This window comes from Centropristis striata, chromosome 3 (genome assembly GCF_030273125.1).
Source record: "Centropristis striata isolate RG_2023a ecotype Rhode Island chromosome 3, C.striata_1.0, whole genome shotgun sequence".
NCBI lineage: Eukaryota > Metazoa > Chordata > Actinopteri > Perciformes > Serranidae > Centropristis > Centropristis striata.
This window is the reverse complement of record NC_081519.1, coordinates 7,602,513-7,629,878: the sequence shown is the minus strand read 5'-3', so window position 1 is coordinate 7,629,878 and position 27,366 is coordinate 7,602,513. Positions and strand designations below refer to the sequence as shown.

The 27,366-nt window shown below is 41.0% G+C and overlaps 2 protein-coding genes across 5 annotated transcripts in view; both read right to left on the bottom strand.

The window, feature by feature from the left end:
- The window catches only part of celsr2 (cadherin, EGF LAG seven-pass G-type receptor 2), an 84,801-nt gene extending 75,202 nt beyond the window's left edge, over window positions 1–9,599 (bottom strand). For all 4 annotated transcript variants that reach the window (XM_059329360.1, XM_059329361.1, XM_059329362.1 and 1 more), the window contains exon 1: window positions 5,838–9,599. In XM_059329360.1, coding sequence (XP_059185343.1) covers window positions 5,838–9,381 — 3,544 coding nt within the window. In that variant the 5' untranslated portion in view covers window positions 9,382–9,599. The remainder of the gene's footprint in view (window positions 1–5,837) is intronic.
- A 2,717-nt stretch (window positions 9,600–12,316) lies between these two features.
- Window positions 12,317–26,850, bottom strand: capzb (capping actin protein of muscle Z-line subunit beta). The gene is made up of 9 exons (XM_059329811.1): window positions 26,651–26,850; window positions 21,763–21,852; window positions 18,493–18,614; window positions 17,686–17,799; window positions 17,456–17,597; window positions 17,162–17,278; window positions 17,003–17,068; window positions 15,957–16,033; window positions 12,317–13,354 (listed from the first exon to the last, which is right to left on the bottom strand). The coding sequence occupies exons 1-9, from the start codon at window positions 26,651–26,653 to the stop codon at window positions 13,267–13,269; spliced, it is 819 nt and encodes a 272-aa protein (XP_059185794.1). The 5' UTR covers window positions 26,654–26,850; the 3' UTR covers window positions 12,317–13,266.
- Between the last annotated feature and the right edge of the window lie 516 nt (window positions 26,851–27,366).

Genomic DNA, 27,366 nt, shown 5'->3' with positions numbered 1-27,366 from the left:
TCCACGGCCACTTTAGACCCGCACTTGAAACTTAAAAGGGTCCCTCTCCCCTCCCCAGTGACCAGAGCCAGAGAATATCTGCTGTCCACCATGTAATTTGAGCGTCTGTACAACCTGCAGTGTGATGTGAGCTGAATCAAACTGCCATCATTAGTTGTGGAGGCGTGTTTGTCGGTTAAATCTCTGCATCGGCGTTTGCACAGTGAGCATACAGGGCATGGTATTGGCTTGGATTCCGAATTTGATTAAAACAAGGACAACGTGTCCTCATGGCATATTTGTAATTATGTATACACTATAAATTTGCCACACAGGAGCTTCAAATGTAAGTGTTTCACTCCTACAGAGTCACTTTAGGAATTGACAATAATGGTGGCAAAACTGCAAAATACACAACAAATTGGACTCATATTCAAACCAAAAAGCATAATGATATGTTAAAAAATGAGGGATAATGAAGGATTAGCTATAGTTTCTATACGGAAATTAACAGGGCTTTAGGGATGAAAGAAGAGCAGGGGGAAAAAATCTTTGCCATCAAATGCAAACACCTATTTATGCAGGCTCACGCTTGCCTGGGAACAGTAGATCAGCCCCGAGTATGTCAACACTGGTCTGACAGATCCCAGGATACAGACGCAGCAAATCTAATCCCTCAGATGACAAGCAACCGCTCAATTCTGCAGCGTGACCACAATTCTCTTCATAATACAGAACTGACACATGATGAATATTACCATCACATATGTCAGTTTTGTTCCCGACGTGGCAGAAATTTGAGCTACAATTCAACACACGTCTGAAATCTGGAATCAGTTTCAGTACAACACAAATTAATTCACGCCCCGAAGTGACTTTATTATTCTCCTTCCTAACATTTAGCACGGAGGCAGGCCCAAAGCCTGCACACCACTGCTGTAAATCTGACTCCTTAACATAATTAAATGGTTATAATCACTAATTTATGCCAGAGCACACAGCCAATACACAATAAGGCAGCAGGGTCTCCTGGTTATGTGGCTGTCTGATGTGTTTTTAAGTGCCTGCTTATGCTTCTGAATGGTTATGGGGCCAATCTGAACAGCAATAATCTCTGTTAGGAGATTAGTCAGTTTATTCAATGGGTTTGGAGTAAAGATATACTGTATTCATTTTCAAAACAGTGGTGGCATGTAACTAAGTACATTTACTCTAGTACTGTACTGTTCATGGCAAAACATTGTACTTTTTACTTAACTTCAGACTTTATTTACTTTACAGATTAAGGTTTGATTGAAGATAATGTTTTGTTTTACATTTATTAGTTTGACTACCCAACTGTACATGCAGGTGTAGCTTTTATTAGCTGATTTATCAATTAGCTGATTGACAGAAAGTTAACTGGCAACTATACTGATAATGATGAAGTCACAGAGTAACATTTCATGGTTCCAACTTCTCAAATGAGAAGATTTGCTGCTTTTGCTTTCATATTTTTAAAACACGTTGCTGTACATTGTGAAGGTGTCACTTTGGGCTCTGGGTAATGGTAAAGCAATTAATTTTTATAAATCATTTGTTTAATGGAGGAAAATAACCAGCTGATGAATCCATTATGACAATAGTCAGAAGTTAATATCTCAAAATGAGCTCCAGCTCAAACAAATACAACAGTAAGATCCTTTACATTGGTGTATGGGTAATAATTAGTTAATGATATAATATATGATGCATTGAGAACTTTTACTTTGAATACTTAAAGCACATTTACCTGCTCATACTTACTTAATTTTACTTATGTAACATTTCCGATGCATTACTCTAAGAATATTTCCATTCTGTAGGTATTAGTGCTTTTATTGTATTAGCTGCTCCACCACTGTGCCTGATTTCACTCAGGCTGTCTTGCTTTAAATATAGTTCATGCACACCACTTAACTCAGTATTATTTGTGCCTCGGGTAGCTTGATGGTTAGCCATTATCTTTATGGTGCATTTGATGAAAGTGGGTGGTTGATCTTTTTTATTCTTTTAGATACTGATTATACATAACTGCTGAAAAAGCTGAAGGGGAGGCTCTTGGTCCCTGCAAGTTAACTCCTGGAGAGGTTAGAATGAAGCACACACTGAAAAGCTTTCCAGAGAATTATAAAGGAAAAAATCTAAAATGATATTACATAAAACACACATATTTTCTTTAAGTGAAACTTGCCAGTCAGTACAGACACTCAAATCACTAACAGTCAGTATTTTGACTTTCCTTCCTTGAAAAGAGAGATTTAGATTAAAAACTAGGGGTGTTTTTGTGATTCAGTTCAATTTTTAGTTTCATCTCTTTCACCACTGACGGCTACTTCATTGTTAAACTATCAACTCTTGATTCATAAAGATCAGCCGATCATTGGTTTTATTGGTCTTTCAAAGTAGTCTTTAAAAATTGGCTATGGTATAATGTGTGGAATAACATCCTTATTTTGTGGGGTGAACTCATCATACGTGTACACACACATAGTCAAATTCAACTAGAATTGTTAATCCTGCTTTTAATTCTGACAATGAAAAGTCAATATGGCCAATTTTTGATTTAGAGTTGAAATCGTGATAAACCTCTTAAAAACACACTTGTTGATCTTTTTTTAATAGAAGATATTACTTTAATGTTTCTTGCATTTCCCCTCTTTTATACTCTCTTTAAATTAACTAGCTTATGTCTGGGGGTCTCAGCCAACAATGTTTGTAACAAGCATATGTTGATATGATGTTGATAATGGTATTTCAATTAATATTAGGGATTAAGAGTACAGGTTTTGATTGATGAAAAGTGATTAGTTACAAAATTTGTAATTTAGATACCTTAAAATATAGTTACCTTACTTGTGAGACTTTGGGATGACAGTCCAAGATCATATTGTCTCAATTTTAACCTAAATTAGGTCAAATTCTATCTGAAAAGTAATTACTGTAGGTCAAGGAGTTGGGGCAATGCTATGGATTATATTCCTGAACTCAACTTTAAGAGGATCATCATAATCTGTGGATTATTTTAAATGTTACCTCCCCAAAAGCTACTGCATAGGACATGTTTTAAATTTAAGGCAAAGTGTGGCTACATTTGAACCGTTGCAGCCATGTCAGAGTGAAGAGCGGTGCTCAGAAACTATGTTAATCACAGTCCAACAACATACAAAAGACCCCATCAAAAATCGTCCATCATAAGGGGCCTCTTAAACGGCAGCATAAAGAGAAAGATAATGGGAAGACTTGGGAGGTCCCTTGAGGGAGAAGCCTTTGAAAATTGGGGTCAGCAGCATCTATTGGAGGAGCTCATCTTCCTACCCCATCTCCTCCTCCAACTGCACGTCTAATGGCTTTTCCTGCCCCGTTACAGTACGACTGTATCCTCCAACATGTTCCCAGTTTTCACAACCCCAACTTAACCCTCCACCCCTTCCCCCTGTGTCCTCCTGTCTCCTTCGGTCTCCTGCAGGGGTGCTGACACATAAACCCCAGCAGGTGCTGGACGCGCTGGGGAGACACAGCCTCTAATTGGTCCACGGTGGAGTCACAGCTGTTGCCCCCAACCACGGCCTGGTATGAGCTGTAGCGCCTGCCCCTGAATCGACAGCCCACTATTGTTCTCCAGAGAGGCACAAGCTCCAATCCATTATGACGACGACCCACTCAAACCATACAGTATCTGCTGTTTGGTGTCAGTTCATCAGCAAGTGCAAACACTTCCACTGTCTCATTCAGTCCAATGAAAGAAAGCCCAAGCTTCCTACCAGCGTTAATCCTTACTGTTCTCCTGAAGTATCTGATTTCATCTTAAACCAATCTGTTAATAACGCTCCCTGGTTCTGTTTCCTTTTCTCTCAGGTTGTGCCAAGGTCAAAGAGAAGGCAGATTTACAGCGGATCACACTGCGTCAAATAAGCTCCAACAGAGGGTAACAACAACACACACACACACCCACCACCACTCTGTGGGTGCAATTCAAGTTCAGTCACATTTCTGGAGCAAATAAAACTCTGTAATTTGTGCTGGCATGTAATATTCAAGGTGCAGGGAACGCAGGCAGTTTATGACATGCAGGTTGAGACAAAGAGACAAATAGAGCCCAAAAGAGCCATGATTGTATTGGATCTACACCAGCCTTCTCACACTGTAAGTGCAAGTCAAAAAAAGCAGACCAAGAAGGTTTTTACATCCCAATTAGAGCTGTCAATCACATGTTTAATCACAGTGTGATATTGTATTGATTGTTTGGACCACAATACAATATTTGCTGAAATCATAAAGTCTATCATAATACCATTTTAATTTGATTCTATTCAGGAGCCTGTGATCAATATCATATGTCTATTTAACACAACCACTTACATTTATATCAACTCACAAACGGCAACTGCAACAAAATCCAACAAGTTAATTACTGAGGTCTTTAAATGAAAAAAACAATATCTTCTTTTTAAGAGTGGAGTACATATCCTCATTGCATTGCTTCCTATTGTCTGCCTCAGGCTTCTATCACAATTTGAATGTTTGAGAAGGAGGTGGGCAAAAATGTTGACACAGAAGTGGAATTTCACAATAAAGGTGTAATTTAAGATGATATGTGTTGATCTTTCCACTTTGTATTGATGCTATTGGGTCATTGGATCAATTTAGGTCCCAAATTGTAAAGAGGGAGATTTCAATGTCACAGTGTTTTCAATAAAAATCAGTAAATATCAAACAATCCACTGAGAAATGCATGCACACAGGCCATATGCAAAAACTGTGCCATTAAATGAGCCCTCTGGACTTTTTTAAGGTTGTGAAATCTCAACTTTACTATATATATAAAAAAGGTGCTAGTACACAGCTGTTACAGTCATTCCCTGGCTGCAATGACAGTGCAGAGACGCTGACACAAAACACTAGAAACACTAACCAATCCGAGCCATTTGGGCTTTTTCAGAAGGGGGACTGAAAGAAACAGGCGCCAAAATGTAGTGTTTGAGTGAGAGGGTGAAAACAGGTATATTCATACAGACCCCATGAGAAAAATGTTTTTTGACATTCCATAGAAGCCCAAAAAGCAGGCATGAACCTACAAATGAGCACTATAAACTAACCAACACACCAGCATCCTCCTCAGTCTTAAACACTCTTGAGCTGCGAGCACTGACAGCTATTAAATTCCAGCCTTCTTCTCAGATTAGAACAGGAAAAAACAAGACAGCAAAACAATACAACACTTTAAGAACATCAACTCTTAGCTCTGACTCTAAACAAGCTATAGAAACAGCACATAATTGAATTAGGTCTTTCATTGTATATGTGAGGGGCGGGGGTATGATGGACAATTATGGGGCATGATCAGTCTGCCCACTGGAGTGTGGATCCCACAGGATACAGACGTGCTCAGACAAACATCTATTTTAATCTCCACAATAGACGAGGCTAAATCATGCTTGTGTAAATGAGAAAGCTCCTCAATGAGGAGTCTAAAAATTACAGAAGCCCCCGACATGAACCAAATGCAACAATTTTCTTCACAGACTTTAAATGCTTAACGACATCTTTGTGATTTCTTGTGGAGGGGGGAGAAGTGGAGTGACTTACAAATATCCTGTCGTGAATATTAATCCTGCTTCATGAATTTTTCTATTATAGAGAAATCACTCCAGAACACTGAAGCCAAGAAAGACATACTTAAGTCATCATCACTTCCATTATCCGGTGAAGTGAAGCGAAAATGGAAATGAGGAGACAGAACATGTTAATGGAGATAGAGGAGGAATACACCTTCTCCTCTCACTGCATTATGTGTCGCTCGCTGGGTGGAGTCTGTAATTACAAAGAGTTAGTCTCACCTGACACCGAGATCCTCATGGAGGCCTCCAGGGGCCGGTTGTTATCCAGGGCCTGGCTCAGCTGGATTTCTCCCGTGCTTTGGTTCAGGAGCACTAAGTTCAGCTCGTTTCCCACCTCGAAGCTGTAGTGGAGCTGATCCGAGACGTCCGGGTCGTGTGCCGGGATGCGTCCGATCGTCCCGGCGGGGAAGCTGCTCGATTTGTCCGTCACGTAGTTGTTGAAGATGATCTGGAAGTTTTTGAGCACAGGGATGTTGTCGTTCTTGTCGACTAGTTTGATGTGGACTGTGGCTCGGCTGACCAAAGGGGCGGAGGTGGCCTGGACCACAATGACATACTCGGATCTTGTCTCATAGTCCAGATCTATTAAAGCAGTGAGTTCTCCAGAGAAGATGTCCAGCTGGAACACCTCTGGGATGTTTCCCTCCACTATCTGGTACATAATCTGTGCATTACTGCCTTCATCTGGATCTGTGGCTAATATGTGTGCAACCACGACGCCTATGGGGCTGTTCTCCTCCACCATGATGTCAAACTCGTCTTTCTCAAACACAGGGGGGTTGTCGTTCACATCCAGGATCGTTACTTGGATGTTAACTGGTGTTTTCAGAGCTAGATGACCTTTATCCACAGCAAAGGCCTGCAGGCTGTAAACGGGCACATTTTCTCTGTCTAATCTGCGCAGTGTGCGAACAATGCCCGAGGTGGATTCGATTATGAAATCTCCATCGCCATCCTCTCCGCCCTGGAAGGTGTAGAAGACGCGGCCGTTGAGCCCAGAGTCTCTATCAGTGGCAGACACCTGGACCACGCTGGTGAACACCGGCACATCCTCCATGACTGAGCCCACATAGTGGTCTCTGAGGAAGCGGGGGGAGTTGTCGTTGACGTCGTTCACCAGTATCTCCAGGTAGGTGGTGTCGGACTTCTGTGGGATGCCGTTATCCCGAGCGGTGATGGCGAGTGTGTAGGAAACCTGGTCCTCATAGTCCAGCTCCATCTGTGTGGTGACGGCTCCCGTGTCGGCGTCAATGTCAAACTGAGGGATGCTGTCGTCCATGAAGTAGGTGATGCGTGCGTTCTCGCCGGTGTCTTCATCTGTGGCGCTTATGACCACGACGGTTGTGCCGACGGGCATGTCCTCGTTGACGTTGACGGTGTAATGTGAGCTCTGGAACACAGGTCGGTGTGTGTTGGCGTCAGTGACGTTAACAAACACTTTAGCGGTGTCAAGGCGTGTGCCGTCGCTTGCTGTGACAGTGAGGGCGTACTGGCGTTCTAGTTTGTAGTCCAAAGGCAGCGCCAGAGTTATGAGCCCCCCTCCGCTCTGACTCGTGATGGAGAATCTGTTGCGGGTGTTTCCGCTGGATATCTGATAAGTCACCACGCTGTTGATGTCCTGGTCCACAGCTGACACTGTCACCACGCTGGTCCCCACGGCTGCATCCTCATTCAGTCGCATGTAATACGCCTTCTGAGTGAACTCTGGGTTGTTGTCGTTTACGTCCAGAATAGTCATGCTGATGCTGGCGGAGGAGGACATGACAGGGTAGCCGTGATCTCGGGCCTCCACTCCAAAGTTGTAAAAATCTACACTCTCTCTGTCCAGCTCGGCTGCCACTACAATCCACCCCGTGCTGTTGTTGATGCTGAAGGGGAAGTTTGGCGTGGTTTCAGTGAGCCGATACTCCAGCCTGGAGTTGTCGCCAGAGTCTGCATCCACAGCTTGGATGTGGATGATGGAGTAGCCCAGCGGCACGTTCTCCAACACGGTGGCCTGGAACGGTGTGCTGACAAAAATGGGGGCGTTGTCGTTGACATCCAGTACCTGCACGGTCACCAGGCCGCTGATGTTGGAGAGCGGAGGGCGTCCTCCATCCTGAGCTCTGATTCTCAGAGTGTATTCTTTGTTCGCCTCGTAATCCAGGTGACTCACCAGGTCCATTTTACCTGTCTGAGCATCAATATAAAACTGGCCCCTGGTGTTCCCACTCATGATGCTGAAGTGGACGACAGCGTTGCTCCCTCTGTCTTGATCTGTGGCCGTCACCTGCAGGATCTCTTGGTTAGGGGTCAAGTCCTCTGGCACCTGAACCACATAGCGTTTCTCACTAAACTGGGGAGCATTATCGTTGTCATCCTCAACCACAATGTAAACAGTAGCTGTGGCACTGCGGGGCCCGGGGTCACGACCTTGGTCATTTGCCTCAACTAGCAGCATATAAGCTTCCACCTCCTCTCTGTCAACTAGACCTTTAGTGCGGATCACGCCAGACCTCGAATCTATCTCAAACACATCATTGGTCCCGTTACTGTTGATGATGCGGTACAGGATGTTGCCATTAACAGGTGCGTCTCCATCTGTGGCCCTCACAGTTAACACTTCATAGCTTATTTCTAGATTCTCCCTGATGCTTTCTTTGTAGTCCTGCTGCTCAAACACTGGGTCGTGATCATTACTGTCACTGACTGTGATAGTGAGGGTTGCCATGGCTGTACGCCGGGGCGTGCCGTGGTCGACTGCGGTCACACGGAACACATGGGTGTCTTTAGTCTCCCGGTCCAGCACCTCCACTGTGGACACGGCCCCGCTGGCTGGGTCCACAGCAAAGAGATTGTTGGAGCGGCTATCAAAGAGAGCTTCTATAAAATACTCCAATCTGCCTGCCTCCCCCTCATCCACATCCACTGCTTTCAACACAACAACAGAAGTCCCAGCTGGCTTATTCTCTGCCACAGACACTTGGTACATGGGAGGTTGAAACTGGGGGCTGCTGTTGATGCTTCTCCTCCTCCTGCTGCTTACAATCCCTGAATCAGACTGAGCTGCCTTTTTTAACAGTTTCCCTAGGTGGCCCTGCCTGAAGGGGCCCTGCCCCACACGCCAGTGGACAGAGATGGGGTTGACTTTAGCGCTCAGTCCATTTCCTGTGAGTACATCACAGAGCAGGTCTAGCTCCAGGAGTGTGTCCTGCCTCCAGCACAGGGTCTCAGCCACTAACAAGTTCCCCTCAGAGAAGTAAAAGTCCCGACTGTTGGTGACTTTACAGCGGATGGGGGCTCCAGGTAGCAGACCCCCCACTGCAAATAAAGCAGATCCTGCTTGGTGGCACTCAGAGCGGTGGTGGCTGTGGGTGCTAAACAAACTGAGGACCTCCATGTCCCACTGTGGTTTTCTTTTACGCGTGTTTGAACAGTTCCTACCGTGAACGTGCACGTCGTACTGGCTGGTGACGAGGTGCCTGTGGCCGGAGTCCGTGCAGTCTTCCACAGTGAACACGGTGAAGGGGTTGGACCGCAGCGAGGGACACTTTATCGAGTCCCAAACAAACACAATGCCCGCCGCCGCGTCAGTCTCCAGAAACCGCTCCGTGAATTTGGGAGCGAGTACCTGATCCAAAGTACACCGTGCGCCCCGCTCCACGCCGGCCACCACCGTCCTTGGCCCCGCATCCTCACTGAGGTGAACGGTGTAACAATGCGCCAGCGAAAGCAGTTTACACCACCAGAGAATCAACAACAAATCCCATTTAACGAAGTGCATCGCTCCTCAGTTTGTGTCCTCCGAGTGGGAATATCTGCAGCTCCTTATTCCTTTAAACTTTCCGCCTGTGAGTTTCCCTTTGTTGCAGTGGAGCCATGCTCTCAGCGGGCGCACTTCTCTCCGGTCTCTCCGGCTGGTTGAAAGAGATAAACCCGCAGTCACCTTGGCCGGAGCGGCTCACACACATTCACTCACACACGCCGGCGACAACAGCAGCAGCTTTACCTCCGCTCCGTCCGCGTAACTCCGCTTGAATGGTGAAAATGGCTCCAGCTCCCCCTGCGCCTTGAGGCACCTCATTATCATAAACCTGTGTGTGTGTGTGTGTGTGTGTGTGTGTGTGTGTGTGTGCGTGCGTGCGTGCGTGTGTGTGTGTGTGTGTGTAAGAGAGAGAGAGAGAGAGAGAGAGAGAGAGAGAGGGAGAGAGAGAGAGGGAGAGAGAGAGAGGGAGAGAGAGAGAAGAAACAGCAGAAACAGCTCTGTTAGGGGTCTGAGGACTTGACAGAAACCCTGCCACTGGAGATAAATGGTAACTTCCTAAAAGCTTCATTTAACTTAATTTACATTTAACAGAAAGAAACAAAGGCTAGACTTTCATTAGATACAACAGAAGTCAAGTTTACTTGATAACATTCTATAAAAAAAAAAATTCTGCCAGGTTTGAGTGCTTTCAGCTAGATACAGGCAGTGCTATATTTACTTTAGTTTTTGTTTTGTTTTTATTAAAAGTTGTGTTTAGTTGTCTACAAGGGCTACAACACTTTAAATGGTAAAGATCCACTCGAAAACCACTATTATTTCAGCAGTAACAAACATAGGCTGTATGTTTACTTTTATCCAACCCTCACCTCCACAAAGGGATTACACATTAACTGAGAGACATTCTTTACATTTTAGAGAGAGCTGAATTTGTCCAAAGGATGCCCAAAAATCTCCCAAAGGATGCCGATTTAAATTTAGTCTATAAAGAAACCCATTTACATTTGTTTTCAGATGATTGTTACTGTTTTCATGTACATTTTATTCAGTGTTTTGTCAATTTAATCCAGATCCTAATTCAAAATGTAAGAATTAAAATAAAAGTATAATCTAAATAGAAATGTACACAACTGCATCACTGGAGGTATATAAATCATGATACTTCTCTCGGAGCCCTCCATTAAAAGAAGAAGAAGAAGAAGAAGAAGAAGAAGAAGAAGAAGAAGAAGAAGAAGAAGAAGAAGAAGAAGAAGAAGAAGAAGAAGAAGAAGAAGAAGATTACTTTATTAATCCCACAATGGGGAAATTCAACCTCTGCATTTAACCCATCCATGCTCAAGGGCACTTCAGTCCTTGACCTGTCAGTACCGGGATTCGAACCGGCGACTCTCCAGTTACAAGCCCGATTCCTAACCTCAAGGAAATATTATTTGTGATTCCAAATTACAACTATTATGCACATGGAGTAAGATACATAATATCATTTGGACTAAGTAGACCTACAGACCAGTGAAATGTTTGATAAATCATTTGCTCAGTTGTGAAACTTGGAGCTCAGTTGATGTTCTGAACGTCGCTGACACCTAGCGGTCAAACTGCAGCCACACAGTTAGAGAAGAAACGTTTCCACCACCTGCTGCTCACTGCCCCGCTACAGTATTTACATGATGCCATTTGCATCATAAGACATGCAGTTGTGTTGCGTGAATGAACAGGCCTCTTATTCAACTCTTAAAAGTAGATCTAATAAATGGTCCTTGCGCACTTAATCTGGTCTTATTATGAAAAAATAACTAACAGAACTCAGAAAACCATCTCAACACGAGCTCCATTTATTAGCTGCTCTGGAGCTGTCAGATAATTTTCATTTGCAGATGTATTTTTGCTTACTGGTCATGGATAGAAATTGCATTTTCCTTTACATCTTGACATCTTGAAAAATTTAAAGAGGAAAAACACTTACCTGACAGTAAAACAAGCAAACAAACCAGGGGGATAAAAAAATAATATATGAATGTTAAATAAATTAGAGATGTGATTAAACAGAAAAGCACAACAAAGTGGCAGAGCAACGTGGCCGATCCCATCATTAAAAATATTTTACATGGGTGAATTAGTTTTAAATGTGCAATTTAATTTTTTTTCAAATTATAATTAAAATATTTATATTATACTTCAGGTCATCTTCTTTAAAGCATATACAGAAAAAATAAATGTAATATTAATTTTTTTTCCTACTCATTCAGCATCCCCTCTTCCCCCTCAGTATAGAACTAATATTTAATCTCATCCAGATGGAGTTTATCAGTTATTTAGTTTTAACTGATAGCTTTTTCTAAGTTAATAATATCTGATTATCAGTATTTAGAGAAGGGATATTCATGGTAAATATAAGCAAAAGCAATATTTTTTTTACTAAAGTAAAAAGGCCTCTGCTGCACCCTTCAACCAAGTTTCATGAATATCAGGCCAGAAGTTTTTCTGAAATCTGTTTGACAAACACACAAAACAGAACCAGAAAAATAACACCCTAGAGGTAGGTAATAATAATAACAAATAACAAACAGGTTGACATATGCAGTTACTGGCAAGCAACATTTATAAGCAATAACAATAACATTGCATCATAAATCATTTTAATTTACACAATGTAGTTATAAGTAGATTGGGACATTTCTAATAGCTTAATAATGTAAAGTATGAACCATCAAGTATAATTTGTCATATAAATACATTTTATACCTATAACAACTGTGTTTTGCTCCATAAATTGTATGGCAAAATGTTTCACACCTGATTAGCCGTGTTTGCAATGGAAATACTGTTTAAACTATACCTGCACAGGGTCTCACCAAAATAAGAAATGAGGAGTAAAACAAGGGCAAGAGTAGCTTTTTACTGTTTTTATTGTTGCTGGAGGCTCTAATACAATATGAATCATAAGCTTTACAAAATAAAAACAAAACAAAAATACAACAAAAAGATTCCCCTCCAAAATGGAAACTGCCAAAGGTTTCCACTGAGACACAAAGACAAACTGTGACCCCCAACAAAGACAGAGTAAGTGAGGAGAGAGAAAAGTTGAATGAGCCGAACAGAGGGGAGGCAAACTGTCGTGTCATACACAGCGCAGGGGGTGGGGGTTCGGTTGACGACGTGGGTGTAATCACCCGGTGATTATAACAGTCCATCCCCAGGTATATAAGTCTACGTTTCCACTCCCTGCAGCCCCACACGGGCCCACATGCATGAGTGGAATAAAAAGTAAAAACCTCCTAACAGAAACTGAAGGCCGCCCTCGTGTTCACACCGTTTACCAAGAAGAATGACAGTTATACACTGACAGTAATAATTTTATACAAATATATCAGTGGGGTGTCATAAGACAAAAGTAGGTGTTTGAAATAAATTTGATGTGCATTATAAAGACAGCCCCATCAAGCCTACACCACCTACAGTACAGTCTGTGTCCTTTTCCTTGACGCAGAGGAAGAGTCGGGCCAAAAGTGGCTTGTTTGAAACTGACAGAGGACACATCAGCTGTGAGAATATCAGGGATTATTACTACAATGACCCTCTCACTGTAAGATAATCATTAACTGTGGTAATACTATCATTATATTCATTACATGGGAGAGAAGAGAGGGGTGAAGAGAGACAGAGGGAGCGTAAGTGAATGGCTTCATGGCAGATGAGATGCATGAAAACAAGACCAGACAGAAGAACAAAAACAAATAAAAAGCTAAGCATTTTCTCCTTTTTTGTTTTTTTTCCACAAATAAACAAGAGTGCAGCACTGAAACAGGTGTGGAGGGAGAGACGTAAAGAAACAGAGAAAAGATGGCGGAGATGAGGCGGAGAGAGAGTGAGAGAGACAGAAGAAAAAAAATAGAAACAGTAGCAACTCTATATTGCTTTGCGATGTTTGAGCGCCTCCATCAGGTCGACCTTCAGAGCCTCCTGGTGTGACTTGTCAGCCAGCGTCTGAACACTCCTGTGAGGGGGAGACACAGAGGGGGGAGACAATCGGCGTGTGAAACATCAGTGTGAGAGAGACTGGAAAAGTTTCCCAAGTGAGACAGAAACACACAGTCTGCAAGTTCAAGAGAAAAACTGAGGAATTAAATATATTTGTTAGACAGAAACTCCTTCTCTGTGGAGAGAAGATGGTAAAAAAAAAAATGTATTATCACACCCTAAAGGATACACACTGCAAACATTAATGCCAGGCAAATTAAACCAACAGTTTCAGTTATTTGTTGTCATGCAGTTGAATCAGCCATCTCCATCCTTTACATTTTGTTAAACTATAATTATTTTAAGATGCATTATACCTTTTCACTATAGTATGCAAGTCCTGGACCTCGATGGAAAACAGCTCAATCATTGCTTTAATCATTAGAAGGTTACAATTCCTAAATCATAAAATGAAAATGCTGGAAAGCTGAATTTCTATTACAATGGAATAACATGCACAACCCCAATTTAAAAAAAGTCTGGAGGTGGTATAAAACAGTATACATTTGGACAGGTATAAATAAAAGCATAGTGCTTTCAGAATAATTTTCCAAGTGCCCATGTTTTACTAAATTGAGAAAAAAATTGGGGCTCTACATGTTACACATATTGAACTATTTACATTTTACAACCTCTCCTCACTGACTGAACTGCAGGTTGTTTACGTCAAGTTTTACTGAATTTTTGTCACATGACTCATCAAGTCGTTCATGGCTTCCCAGCAAAAATGTATTTATTTAAATTTTGATTTGATCTGGTTAGTGCAAATGTTTTGTTTAGGGGGGAATTCCAAACAAGACGTGTTATAAAGCAATTTTGATAAAATGTCACTATTTTAAGCTTAGATCTGGTCATCTTTCCTGATGAAAGCATTCGTCACACATAAATCGTTCAAGAGGCTTCAGAAATTACAATGACAATTTTGCTTTGTACAGTTTCTGCTTATGATGTTAAATTTGGGCAAAAGAAAATATGCCTTTCAAACCTGCCGGCAGGTTGTGGGGAATCAGGGAGTTAAACAGGGAATGATGAAATTTGTTATTTTTGTTTCAAACACAGGACAAAGTGCTGCACTCAGAATAAACACACTATTTGAGAAACCTTATTTGGGCAATAAACTGCAAAAACATCAGCGCTGCTGACTGCTTTGAATACTCTGATATAGCTAGTGTGTTGGGATCGTCTGTTAGGCTACAAAGTAAACAAAACCTGCACAACATGCCTGCACAGCTGCTTAATCATCAACACTCTGAGGAGCATGCAAATGTCTTCATAAAGCATACAGACGCACACACGATCACCTGTGAGTCCAAAGCCTCAAAAGCACCAATAAAACATTTATATCAGGTTTTTCTGATTTGTATAATTTTCTACTGTTATAGATAAAAGCTGTATTTACATATTAATAGGGCCGTAACTATTTATTACTTTCATTATCAATTAATACAAGCTAGTCATCATATTTGAGAGGCTGAAAAGAGCATTTTTTACCATGTTGGCATAAAAAATTACTTTGCTACGATTGATCATCGTTAAAATAGTGGGCAATTATTTTTGTGGTTGTCGACCAATCATTGCAGCTCTACATCTCATCAAACAAACCTCCAACAAAAATTGCCCAAAAGGTATTTGATGCGACATATACGAGCCTTCTGCATACTACTCTTACCCAAATGATGTTTTAAATTTGATAATTTACAATATCTTAATTACGTAACCACCATCCCAAAGCACATGAGTCAATATGAGACACTTATATTGTAATGTATCTGGTCAACAAATGTTTAGCACGTGTTTGAGAAGGAACAGTCCATGAGATTAAAGTCGAGTGAGCAGCTTTGTATGGACACATCAAAGATATGTCTGAAATTATTTCGTATTTGAACTGCTTCTTTCCTTTAAAAGTACCGCGAGACATCTGAGAGGGAGTACCGGAGTGGAGAAAACAAGCTTATTTTCTACTTACCAATATTACACACTAATATACACATGTAAACCCACACACACACTTCTTCATGCCAGGCTGTACCTCTGACCCTAGTCAATGAAGATCTGACGCTGGGTGAGGACCTGCGACAGCTCCTTCTGGAGCTGCCGGTACTTTTGGTTATCAGGCAAAGACTCAATAGATCTGGAGCACAGAGGAGAGACAGCAGGGGAGGAGAGGTGACAGAGGGATTGACAGGAGGACAGACAATGAGAAGAATGGCAGCAGAAATGTGGGAGAAAAGGCAATTAAAAAAAAAAAACAAGATCATAGGAGAGGTTGGGGAGAGGGATTTGAGAAGGATGGAGCAAAGTGAATTAAAAATGAAATGCAACTGAAAAGACAGGAAGCAAAGGTAGCTCTAAATAAAACATCTGGTAGGAAATTGCAAAAGATGGAAGAAAATATCTGTTGAACATGTCAACAGATGGAGAGAGAGAAATAAAACAGACGCTGCTCAGTGTAAGACAAATAAAATAAGAAAAACTGTTTCTTTTTTTGTTTTTAAAGTTTCTGAAGTTCCCACTGACTGGAAGTGCTGTAAAAAGAGAGAAGGAGATCCAAGACATCCACACAGCTCATGTAGTGTTACCTTAGACCGTTGACGATGTCCTTGGTCTTCCCAAAGTAGATTTCATTCAGTGTGGAGCGAATCTTGTTCTCCATATCCTGAAAAAAAGAATCAGGACATTCCCTAATGTTTAGTCTCCCTGCAGTTTCTGGTTTTAGATCATTCCTTTATTGACAAGATATGTGTGAAGTGTTCTGAACGTGATGTCCAGCGACACAGGCGGAGCTTTTCTTCATGTATATAAACATTATACAGAGCGGGGTTTCTGTTACTTAGCCTACACCCTCGTTGATACAAACGGGTCGCACAAAATAACAGAAAGACCTCCACAAACTGCATCCTCAAAAACGATTGTGAAGTTAAACCTACGGTGCAGAACTTTTGTCCCCTCTCTGGCACTGAGAGTGATTACACAAACACTGTCATGCTTATGAAGTATGACTGCACAGGTGAGGTTGCCTCCTTCCATCTAGCTACTAGTTTTTTAAGAATTTAAGAGGGTATTATTACTGGCCCAATGACCTCAAACTTCCATTTGTTCAAGGGAAAACATGTTCAGTTTGACTCCACAACTGCAATAATGTCAGCGTTGTTTGAGAGCACAACACAAAGCAGCTGGCAGATGAGTCTATACAGTACAGGCCAAAAGTTTGGACACACCTTCTCATTCAATGCGTTTTTCTTTATTTTCATGACTATTTACATTGTAGATTCTCACTGAAGGCATCAAAACTATGAATGAACACATATGGAATTATGTACTTAACAAAAAAATTGTGAAATAACTGAAAACATGTCTTGAACATGTTAAACATGTAGATTCCTCAAAGTAGCCACCCTTTGCTTACTAGAATATAAGACGTGTTTTCAGTTATTTCACACTTTTTTGTTAAGTACATAATTCCACATGTGTTCATTAATAGTTTTGATGAATTTACAATGTCAATAGTCATGAAAATAAAGGAAATGCATTGAATGAGAAGGTGTGTCCAAACTTTTGGCCTGTACTGTATATAATGTAGCTTTTCAAGACCGAAAACAAGCAGGACATTAGATGTTATACTCACTTCAACAAGGCGGCCAATGTTGGCGATGTGGGGTGAGGACTCTCCAACTGTGTCATCTTTTTCCATCTGTGGCAAGATTAAACAAATTGAGTTCATGGATGACTACAGAAAGGGTGAATGTGTCAGCAGTGGTTTTTTTTGTTTAGTCCAACACCACACCTGTCTTGTAAGGCTGCCGCCCAGGTTCATAGTGCCAGAGCCGGTCTTGGTTGTCTGGAGCCACAGCATGACGGTGGAGGTGAGTTTGTAGTGAGCAGTGCGACCGCTGGACTTCTCCTGCTCGCACAACAGACACAATTAGCAATGAGGCAACACTTCAGACTAAACTGGGAAGTTTCACACGGCAACGATATCTAAAGATTTATGATGGCACATTTCCTCCTGACGGCAACAATCATGTTTCATGCACAGGTTGTGTCTTTGTCAAACTATTTCATATCAGCTGATTCTCACCTGCACCTCCACCACATGGATGGAGTCCCAGCACCCTTTGATCTTCTTGGATCCATCCCCTGCCTTCTTGATGAGAATAACTCCAGCGAAGCCATGATCCAAGTCCCAGAGGTACACGGAGGACACACCACCTTCAAAGTACCTGAAAAACACAGAAATCAGAGGTCACAAGAGGGCGACGCTGACCGTTTATTAAAAACTCCCCATGAGATTGCTTTGCTGGTACTCACAGGTCTCTGTACTGGTCAAAGGCGTTATTGGCTTCAACTTCGAGTTTCCTCAAGCGAGCAGAAGGCATTGCACCCTCTTCAATGGGAGGCTCATACTTATTACTCCACGGAGATCTGATGTATTAAAAAGGACACATTTAATAAATCCATTAAAATGCAGCTAAAACTTGGTCTATTTTTCAATGATAGATTACCCCTCTGAACCCCTTATTTTCAAAACAAAATCGCCAAAAATGACACCATTTATCCCAGCCAGAAACTGTAAAAGATCCTTGAACGAGTCATGTGTGACAATTCAAAACAAAAACAAATCCAAGCTTACATGCCTCGTTTAAAATTTGGCCCAAAACAAAACGTTAATGTTTTCACAAAGTTAAAAACATTAAATTCTGCGCTTCTGAGCCCAAATGGAAAGCCATGATAGACCACAGTGAAACTTTGACTGAACTGCAAACTGTTTACACAGAGCAGAGGCGGAGATGTTGTAAAAAAAAAATACAAATACTTTAATATGTATAGCATGTGGAGCCTCCATATCTTGTTGAATATAAAGAATCCATAATAATGTAAAATAAATGATGAATTCCACTTGATGGTGTATGGCATTATAAATGTGCACAAAATACATTTTTGAGTTCTTGCTCTTTTTAGCTACAATTGTGCTGATTCCATAGAGGTGTGAGACTTTTAGTAAAAAAAGGCCACAGTGAGTAAAAGCAGACAGGAACAAAAGACGCCCTGCTTGGATTAACTGATCATTATGTAGTTAATGTTTGTCTATGAGTATAGTGCATTTATAAACTCGACCTGTAAGAGTCGCCGTCTCGGTTGTAATCACAGAGCAGATAGTCTTTCCCCACTACTTTGTCCCGGGCAATCTTCAGGGGCTGGTCCACAGAGGAGAGGAGGTCCTCACACAGACTGGGCACCTGGACACAAACAGAGAGAGAAATGCTACAACAAAAATGTAACGCAATGTTTTTATACAGCACAGATGAAACTGCGATGTGCTCAGCTGCAGCAAACTTCTGCAAAAGTTTTCAACACATCTCAACTCCTCTGACACCTTATTAAAAAGTGTGCTGTTTGTCTCAAGTGTAAACAAGAGACACAACAAGCCATTTTGCCAATTCAGACTTCATTCCTGTAAGAGTTGCTAACTTATAAAACCTGCAGGACTGGAGGAACAGACTGGCAAAAAGAAAAGAAGCCTTGTATCCGATCGTCTCATTCTGGTCAAAAATGAACTGAAAGTTCTTCTCACATTCCAGCTTCACTCAATAAGCAGAGGTTAATGAGCAGAGCTGGAATAAAATATCAATGGGAAACACAATATCTAGAGGATAAGGGGGTACAAATTACTTCTCACAGACTGACATGGACTTTCCTCTCTATGTCCTCCTACATCAGAGTATAGACACAAAGGAAGCCCTGTTTCACTAAAAAAAAATCCCCCAAACCCCCAAACACACACACGCATACACCTGGCTGCCCAGACTGGGTGAGACAAAGGAAGGAGGAGGGACAAACCCAGCGGGAAGAGTGTGTTTGGGGAGAAAATGTAGAGCAGAGAGGAGGAGACAAGAGAGCTGTGGGACAAACAGGAAAGACAGAGGAGATCTCGGGTGATTCTGAGTCAAGAAGAGTTTGAGCGGAGATGGTGGAGCCAAAAAGTGCCCAGCAGTGGAGGTGACTGACAGCTGCGATAATAATCACTAACAACCGGACACAGTGAAACAGCTGAGGAGAGAGCCGATACCCGGGGGAGAGAGGTTAAAGGTGAGGGAGGAGGAAGGTGAGCAGATGGGGGTCTGGGTAGAAAGGAACGCATATGCCCACAAAACAAGGTGCCATGCAAACAAAGGTAAAAGTGTGATTTGATTTGTGTCCGATTTAGCTTAATTTGTCAGACTCAACTGGCACTGCTCTGTTAAAATCCACAAAAACAAGTCCAACAATTTCAAAATAAAAAGTTTTTTTAACAGAAAATTGTAGGATGGAAACATTATTAATTCACAGGCAGAAATTTTAGGTTATTCAAGAGTTGCCTTGCAGATTTAGAAAAAAAAACTCCCTTCCACTATATCAAATACTGAAAATAGCTTCAGTTGCCCGGATGACACTGATATGCAGCAACTGTTGCACTTGCATGGCTTACAGTTACAAAGATTGAAACACCAGCAAAACCACACCAGGCACAGGCAAAAACACACACACACACACATTTCTGATGCGACCTAACACACCACAGTTTTGCTGAAGAACGATCCCAAGACAGAAACCAACGCGAAACTCTCACCATGTCTGTACACAACCATTTACTGGGTGTGTAAACAAAAAACACACTGCATTCACAATATACTAGTACAGTTGCAATATAAGCTAAATTAGGTTTTGACATGATACTTTCTTTGCATTCAACAAAAAATGTATTTCAAAGTTTGTTTAATGAACTTTGTATGTCAACATCAGGGGCATTTCTAAAATTGGAGAAAATAGGGGGACTTAATCCAGAGCCCTGTAGAACCTTTTTTTTTTTTTTTTTTTTAAATAAACAAGCTCTATTTACAATACTTAATAACTTAAAGTATATTTTGATGCTTTAACTCATGTATGATTTTGAATGCTGGACTTTAACGTGTATATTTACACTGTAGTGTTGCTTCTTTCAGTACCTACAAGCTAAAGAGTCCTGTTCTTTAGTGACCTGAGCTTGCAGATGGGGAGGCAGTGACACTCTGATGTCCTGCTCCTCTACTTGGAATCCTCTGCTGCTACAGCAACAGGAGTCTGCTTCCACCTCCTCTCGCCTCACCTGTATCTTATCTTTACAAAATATTTATTTTATGTAAAGCCATCAAGTCTTGTCTGAGTGAATGAGCTGGCTACAACCTGTTGCCAGGAATAATAAACCCTGTGTTTGAGGGATGCTCCCCTTTCTCTCTTTCTTTGTGTGTTTTTAGTCATAAAACATGCAGGCTTGTAGCCTCAGTCGCCAACGACCTCCACTGGTTAGCATCTCAGCTCTGTATTGTTTACTAGAAGATTTTTGAGCCTGAAAAGCTATCCAGCAGGAAGTGTGTACAATGAATTGAAATAGGTATCAGTGCTGGAAAATGTTAAGCCCTGAAGTAAACTATGAGACCAATAAAGGGGAAACTCTGGGGCACAAGAGCTGCAATCTGAGTTGTTCTACTGAGGCTACTAGACTATTGAATTATCAATGAGATTATACTACAGAGGGACTGCATTCAAATTTCTCCTCCACTGAAAAATGTGTATTTGATCCTTGAGGCATTTGCTAAAACTACAAGGAAACAAAACATTTCTCTGTGCACACCTTATATCTCAGATGTAGACGTGTACATACAAGCAGGATTTGGGATGTTGCAAAGCCTTGAAGCCAATTGTGGTGCAATATGCAACATACACAATCTTGATGTGGAAACTTGAAACCTTCACTGCATGTATAGCAAGAGTGAACTTTCCAGTGAAGTAGGGTCTCCAATTGTTATAATAAATAGGATTTAAAAAATATGTATTGACATAAATAATCCCCGTCAATCATCACATATGACCCACTACAAGTGGTAAGTGTTGTCAGAGACCCTGCCCTCTGCTGGAAATTTCTCTTTTCTTTTTCTTGTTTGGGGTTCTGGGCGATAGTCTTTGGGCACTGTGTGTGTATAGCCCTGAGCTACAGAACTGCAAATATAGTGAGGCAAAACGCCAAGTGGCCAACCTCGTTCCAAAACAAGTGAAACTGGGGTTGGTTTTCACCTGCTGGCAAGCACTGCAATCAGGGGGTGCAAAAGCGAACTTTGAATGATGTGTTTACGTTAATGTTTTGACATGAACACCATGACATATTCAGAAATGCTTGATTCTGAATGTTTTTTATTCTAAAAAGGTAATTGATGTTTCAGACATCATTTAGAATAATTCAGACAAATTATTTTTCCCCAAAAAACATTTCTGAATTTCTCAAACCATGTTGGGAGGGAGAGCCTTCACAATGTGTGTTTTCCCTGAAAATAAATCTGACAGGATAAAAACATAAATGAGACAGTAACTCACCAGGTCAATGAGGTCACTGAGGTTCTTCTCGATCTGCTGAGGAGGCAGACGCCTCATCAGGTCCAGGGCACAGTCCAGCTGCTGGTCACTCTGAAAACAAAGAGATAACATTTATTCAACTGGACCATCAGATTAGAGTTAAACACATCAGCTCAAAGCCTTTCAATTCAGCAGCTCTCCTCCACATAGCATGTTACTGTATACTTGTTCAATTTGAAAAGTTTTATTTTATCTCATGAACAAATGAAAAAGTTTTAAATTGTTAAAAGAAAAAAAAGGTTATTTTAGCTCCAGAGATAATCCAGCTTTTCGTCTCACAAATGAAAATCACCTCAGTGAGGACACTGATGGCACAATATTACCATGTTTCAAACAACTGTTCAAACAAGACTTTGTACAAAATAACAATGTTATATCAGTAACAATGTTACTGATATAAAATTTATATTAAGAAAGCTAGCATAATTAACACACAACAAAAGGAACATTTGAGAAACTGCTAACTCTTTGTTGCATTTATATGCACATCCATAAATGTGGTAAAGGTAAAGAGGACCTTCAAAAGGTTCTGTAGTGTAAAAATGTATACGCCATACCACCCTTATGACAAATATTGATAGTTCAATCATTTATTTAAATAACTTTAATCTGAAATGAGAGTTACAACACCACTAATTTGTGCTACGTGTCTCACTATAGTTGAAGTAGAAGGTCAATAGCTGTAAGACAACATTTACTTTATCATTATTGAGAAATGGATTAAATATGTAAGTGGCTTCTAAAGGTGTGGAAAAAGCTGCTCCCAAGTGTTTACATTGTGAAGTACCTATTCTTTAATATAAACTGTTCAGTACCAACAATATTTGATAAGTCCTACACTGAGCTGAAAGATTGTCATCAAAGCATCATTTAATTATTCTGTATCTGAACAGACCAGTGTGGGGTTTTTTTCTCCAGAAATGCCAATATGTATGAAACACTGGAGCCTGACAGTGTTAAAAGCAATTGAAATGCAAAGTGGCACAACAAATATTGTGAAGTGAAGCGATCTGTAATGACAACCTACTTGTACTGTTTTGGTAGATTTCACATCCCTTTTAACAAGATCTTGCAGGTGTGCCACATCTCTAAAGTGCTGCTGTGGCTTGATGAGTTTACATGTAATTCAGTGCTATGTTCTTGCAGAGGATTAAAACAGTTTGTTTAAATCCAGTCAGAATTTTCTTGCCACACAAACACAAAACACTGCTGAGTAGCAGTCTTGTTTCTAATCAGAGGATAATGAGGCTCCAGCATTCAAATCAAGCGGGTATCCATGTCGAGTTATAACTTTTTCCGTAAAGAATGTCCTCTTTGTGAAATGATCCATCTTTTGCAGGTCAACAAGTGAGCAGTTTAGGAAAACACAGTATTTTGTCGTAAAAGACTGACCAACTGAGATAGCTGAAGTTAAATAATATCTTCACATAAACTTTGAAATATATTTTATGCAAAATGAGGACTGAATTTTGAAGCCAATCACTTTTATCTTGTTTAACTTTTATTGGCATCAAAAGAGGATTACTTAATAGCTTCAATGGACATGATTTTTAAGACACTTATCCTTTAAAGGAAAACCCTGCTATAATAAAAAAAAAAGCTTATGTACAAAGTAAACTCTAGTTTCTCTAGTTTTAAAGAAGGCTTACTATTAGTGTGTGCAGGAAATAACCATAAGTGTCGAATCAGGAACCAGTATAAGTTTGCCCTCTCTATATATAATCAAAAAGATCACTCTAAGCTCCTTCACATCTCCAAAACAGCGCAATGATAAAGGGCCGCTACATTCTGTATGAAGGTACGAGAGGAACATTCACACCCTTTCAGGCAAACTGCCTCCACTGTGATACTACAGACACAACATTTCCAGCTCAGTAGACTGAACAGCACTCATGATTTGTCATGTGAGAATTTTCAGTGCAAAAAATCTGTTAAGGATGAAATGGTAATAAGACGGCAAATAGATAAAAGTCTGACAAAAATGAATTGAAAAGGACAGAAATATGTTAGGTAGGTGAAACTTTATCATCAAACAGCAGCAGGTAGTGTGGCACAGGCATTTTTAATGAGGAACGAGAAACAGGTAAATGTCAGATACAACAAAACTATCATTCATCAAACTTTAATTATATCCCTGGATACATTTAATATGTTGGAAAATTGAGACAGGTACGTAAGTCTGATTAGGATATCCCTGACATTTCGACACAAAGCTCTGATTCATTACAGCAAAACAATAACAGGATGCCACAGATGAATCACCAATTGAGCCTAATCAAATACATCCTGACATATCTCATCTCTGTATAGGAACATTTTTATTTTTAGGACAAACCCCCTGAGATGCATCATTTCTTTTTTGAGGGGGTCCATGATGTTACTGAAAACAGTTAGCTGCTCTTTATTCTAGGTGAAACTGAGTAAATCAACAATTTAAATATGAAACACTGGTTAAATCATAGTAGGAACTATAAGCAGGTTTTTAGAATAAAAAGCAATTTGTCAAAACTTCACTATCATTGACAACAAAACCAATGACCCAATAATCAGTTCCAACTGAGACTGACTGTAGCCGATTCCTTTTTTGGTTAAATGTTTCAGTTGTTTACTGAAGCTTGCTTTTTTCTGTACTTAGTCACAACACATTTGATTGTGTGCTTAGTGTCCACAATAAACTAGTTTGGGAAGCAGCAGGCTCAGTCTTTTACTCTTGTCGATCAATATTCTTGTATGTTTTATCCAATAAATAACATTCCTTTTCAACCCTGATTCCAAAGAAGTTGGGGCGCTGTGTAAAACGTAGATAAAGGTAGGCGAAGGGTTAGACCAAAGAAAATGTTGAGCCCAGCTTATAACAGAAGAACTGTAGTTGTTGTTAGGATAAAATAGATGTTAAATATTTCCCTTATTTTAAAACAGGTGTGTCCATAAATACTAAATGAAGAACTAATACATAATGAGAGCTGTAAAAGACCAAGGACTGAGAGGACTGCATAGCAGGCCTTCCCCCAGGGGTTTCTGTGCCTTAAATATGCAGTTAGCAGCATGATATTAGTGAACACAGGGGGAACAGACCAGCCACAACATGAAACTCTGGGGAATGTGAAGGAAATGCAGTAGTCTGAGTGATGGTAGAGGGACGAAACCTGTTTTTCAGCTAACTCTAGCAGGCAACTGGCATTGCTACAATCATTTTCACCTCAGCATCACTGTAATTACAAAAAAACATTACAGCACCTAAATTTGAGTTAACTTCAGTGCTGCATAACTACTTAAACAAACCTAGACCAACTTAAATTCTTATAACTTTCAACACACAAGTAAAGATGTTGCTATTAGTCTAAGGATTTCATCAAGTCAGATATAGATGCTTACTGATAGGAATTTAAGGATATCTAGGTTCTGGCCAGTCAGGAAGGAGTACCAATTTAGTATTGATACCCATCCCTGAGAAGAAATATGGAGAACGGTTTGTATGCTCATCCAAAACCCCTTGGTAAAAAAATCAGCATTGGCATTAAAAACGTTTTGCCCTGCTACATTAATTTGTTGTTATACCTAGTTAATTCACCTCCTCTTTAGTTATGAACAAAACCCTCCGCCTTGGCTTATTTATGTAACGACTCCCACTAAGTGCATAAACCTAAAAAGAGTATACTAATACAGCTGCTAGCTGGTCAAAGGAAAATGGCATGTTATAAAGTAGAGAACCCTCTTTCCATAAACATTTTCCTCAAGGGTGACCCTGGACATAACAGAAGTTTCTAGGTTATGTCTCCCGTGCAATTTCCTCTCCTCCGAGTTGCTTTTTGCCTGTCTAAAAATCTCTCTCAGCTGATGAATCAGTCTGCACCATCAGACACCTGCGCTCCTTGACATGGTGTTTACCAGTGCTCCTGTCTCCATGTAAACACTAGCTCAGACCAACAACCCCCGGGGTCAGGGGAAGGCGGCGAGGCTCACCCAGCAGGATGGATGAGGTGAGGCCGAGGAGAGTGTGCGACTGCAGACAGAAACCAGCTGCTCTTCCCAACTCAAGCAAGAACAAATGTAGGTCATATCGAAGCACTACAATGACACTTTTTCTAAGCAGTGTGATAAAAGCACAAGATGGAGCTCCACTATGCCAGAATAGTTCAAGTCAATATATTTTTGGAAAGATTAAATATGTGACTAATATTACTGCCATATAAGCTTCAAGGGGTGGGAAAATGTTCAAAAACAAGCATTGTGCAAAAAATAAATGCTGGTATCATTTGTAAGGGTAATCAGAGTTTAACAATCCCCAGATTACATATCGAAAAAGTCGAGATAAACTTGCAAGGCAGGAAAACTTAAGAGAGGTTGACAGCCTGTCATGGTTAGGAATAGGAGGAGCAAGCAGTCTTATTTTAGCTACAGGCAACCCGGCGCTTGACTATATTAGCCTGAGTGTGCGTGTGTAGTGCACGACTGGAGTGTGGGTACATGTTATATTAGGTCTCCCCACTAATACTGTTCACGAACTTATGTCAAATCCAAAACATCCTGTGCTAACTTTATGTCTATGGGCATTTGGGTTGGCTAACGGCTAGCTACTTGCTAACTAGCTGTTAGAAACAGTTGTTAGCTTAGCCACGAAGCTAACTCATTCGTATCCGGTGCGGAGAAGTTTTGCAAACAGTGCAAGTTAGATGTGCATCGGTGATTTATACACTTGAATCCCCTGCTGCTGCTGCTGCTCTCATGTTACCACCCAGCACCCCCAGCTAGCGCTAGCCTAGCTTAGCACTCCTAGCCGTTAGCAGTAGCCAGCAGCCCAACCAAAACCCTCCGTCCCTGTGTCTTCCACCTCCTCCGCGGCCCTTACCATGTCTGCGGCGGTCTCAGCGGGGCAGAGAGCAGGATTTCACCGATGACTGTACAGCTTAGCCTCACTACGGTTTAACAAATCACTCCTCTTGTTGTTTTGTTGTTTTTTTTTTAGTCCCCCCGCGGAAGATGTTTTGTTCGCCTCTCCCTCACTGAACCCAGCCCTGTCAGCGAAATTCACTTCCTCAACCGGGCTACAGGAAGGAGGCTGCACTCGGAAAACAGGCCCCGGTTGCATGTCCGGGTCACTCCGGGCTTTCTCTTCAGCAGCCAATAGCGAAGGAGCAAGAAAGGCATTGCCAAGTATGGAAAGAGAGGAGTGGTGTGGTAAATATGCAGTCAGTGAGGGCAGCAGATGACAAATACACTGATAGAGTTAGAAGGAAACACCATCGCTTTACCAACGATGACTGCAAACTGTCGTTCATGCGATATGTTTTAATTTCAGAAATGCAAATATGCAATATTCACATATCGTCACACTGTTAAAATAATCGCCTTAGTCATTTTTTGTCAAAATAGTTTTTTTGTTGTTGCCTAAATCATCTCCTCATGACGCCGGTCACCTATGGTAAAATCACCTAAATCCTCAGTTGATCAGATCATGTGATTTTACCCCTTTAAGATAATGGCCTATGTCAAGTGTGTAATTTAAGCGGATTTATTATGCCTAAGTCAAAATAAAATGTGACTTAGGCAATTTTTTGAACATGC

Coding starts and splice junctions, on each gene's coding strand:
- capzb (XM_059329811.1), bottom strand. Junction 17,800..18,492: donor CGAGACGGCGACTCTTACAG/GTCGAGTTTATA, acceptor TTAATACATCAG/ATCTCCGTGGAGTAATAAGT. Junction 17,598..17,685: donor TTTGACCAGTACAGAGACCT/GTGAGTACCAGC, acceptor TGTGTTTTTCAG/GTACTTTGAAGGTGGTGTGT.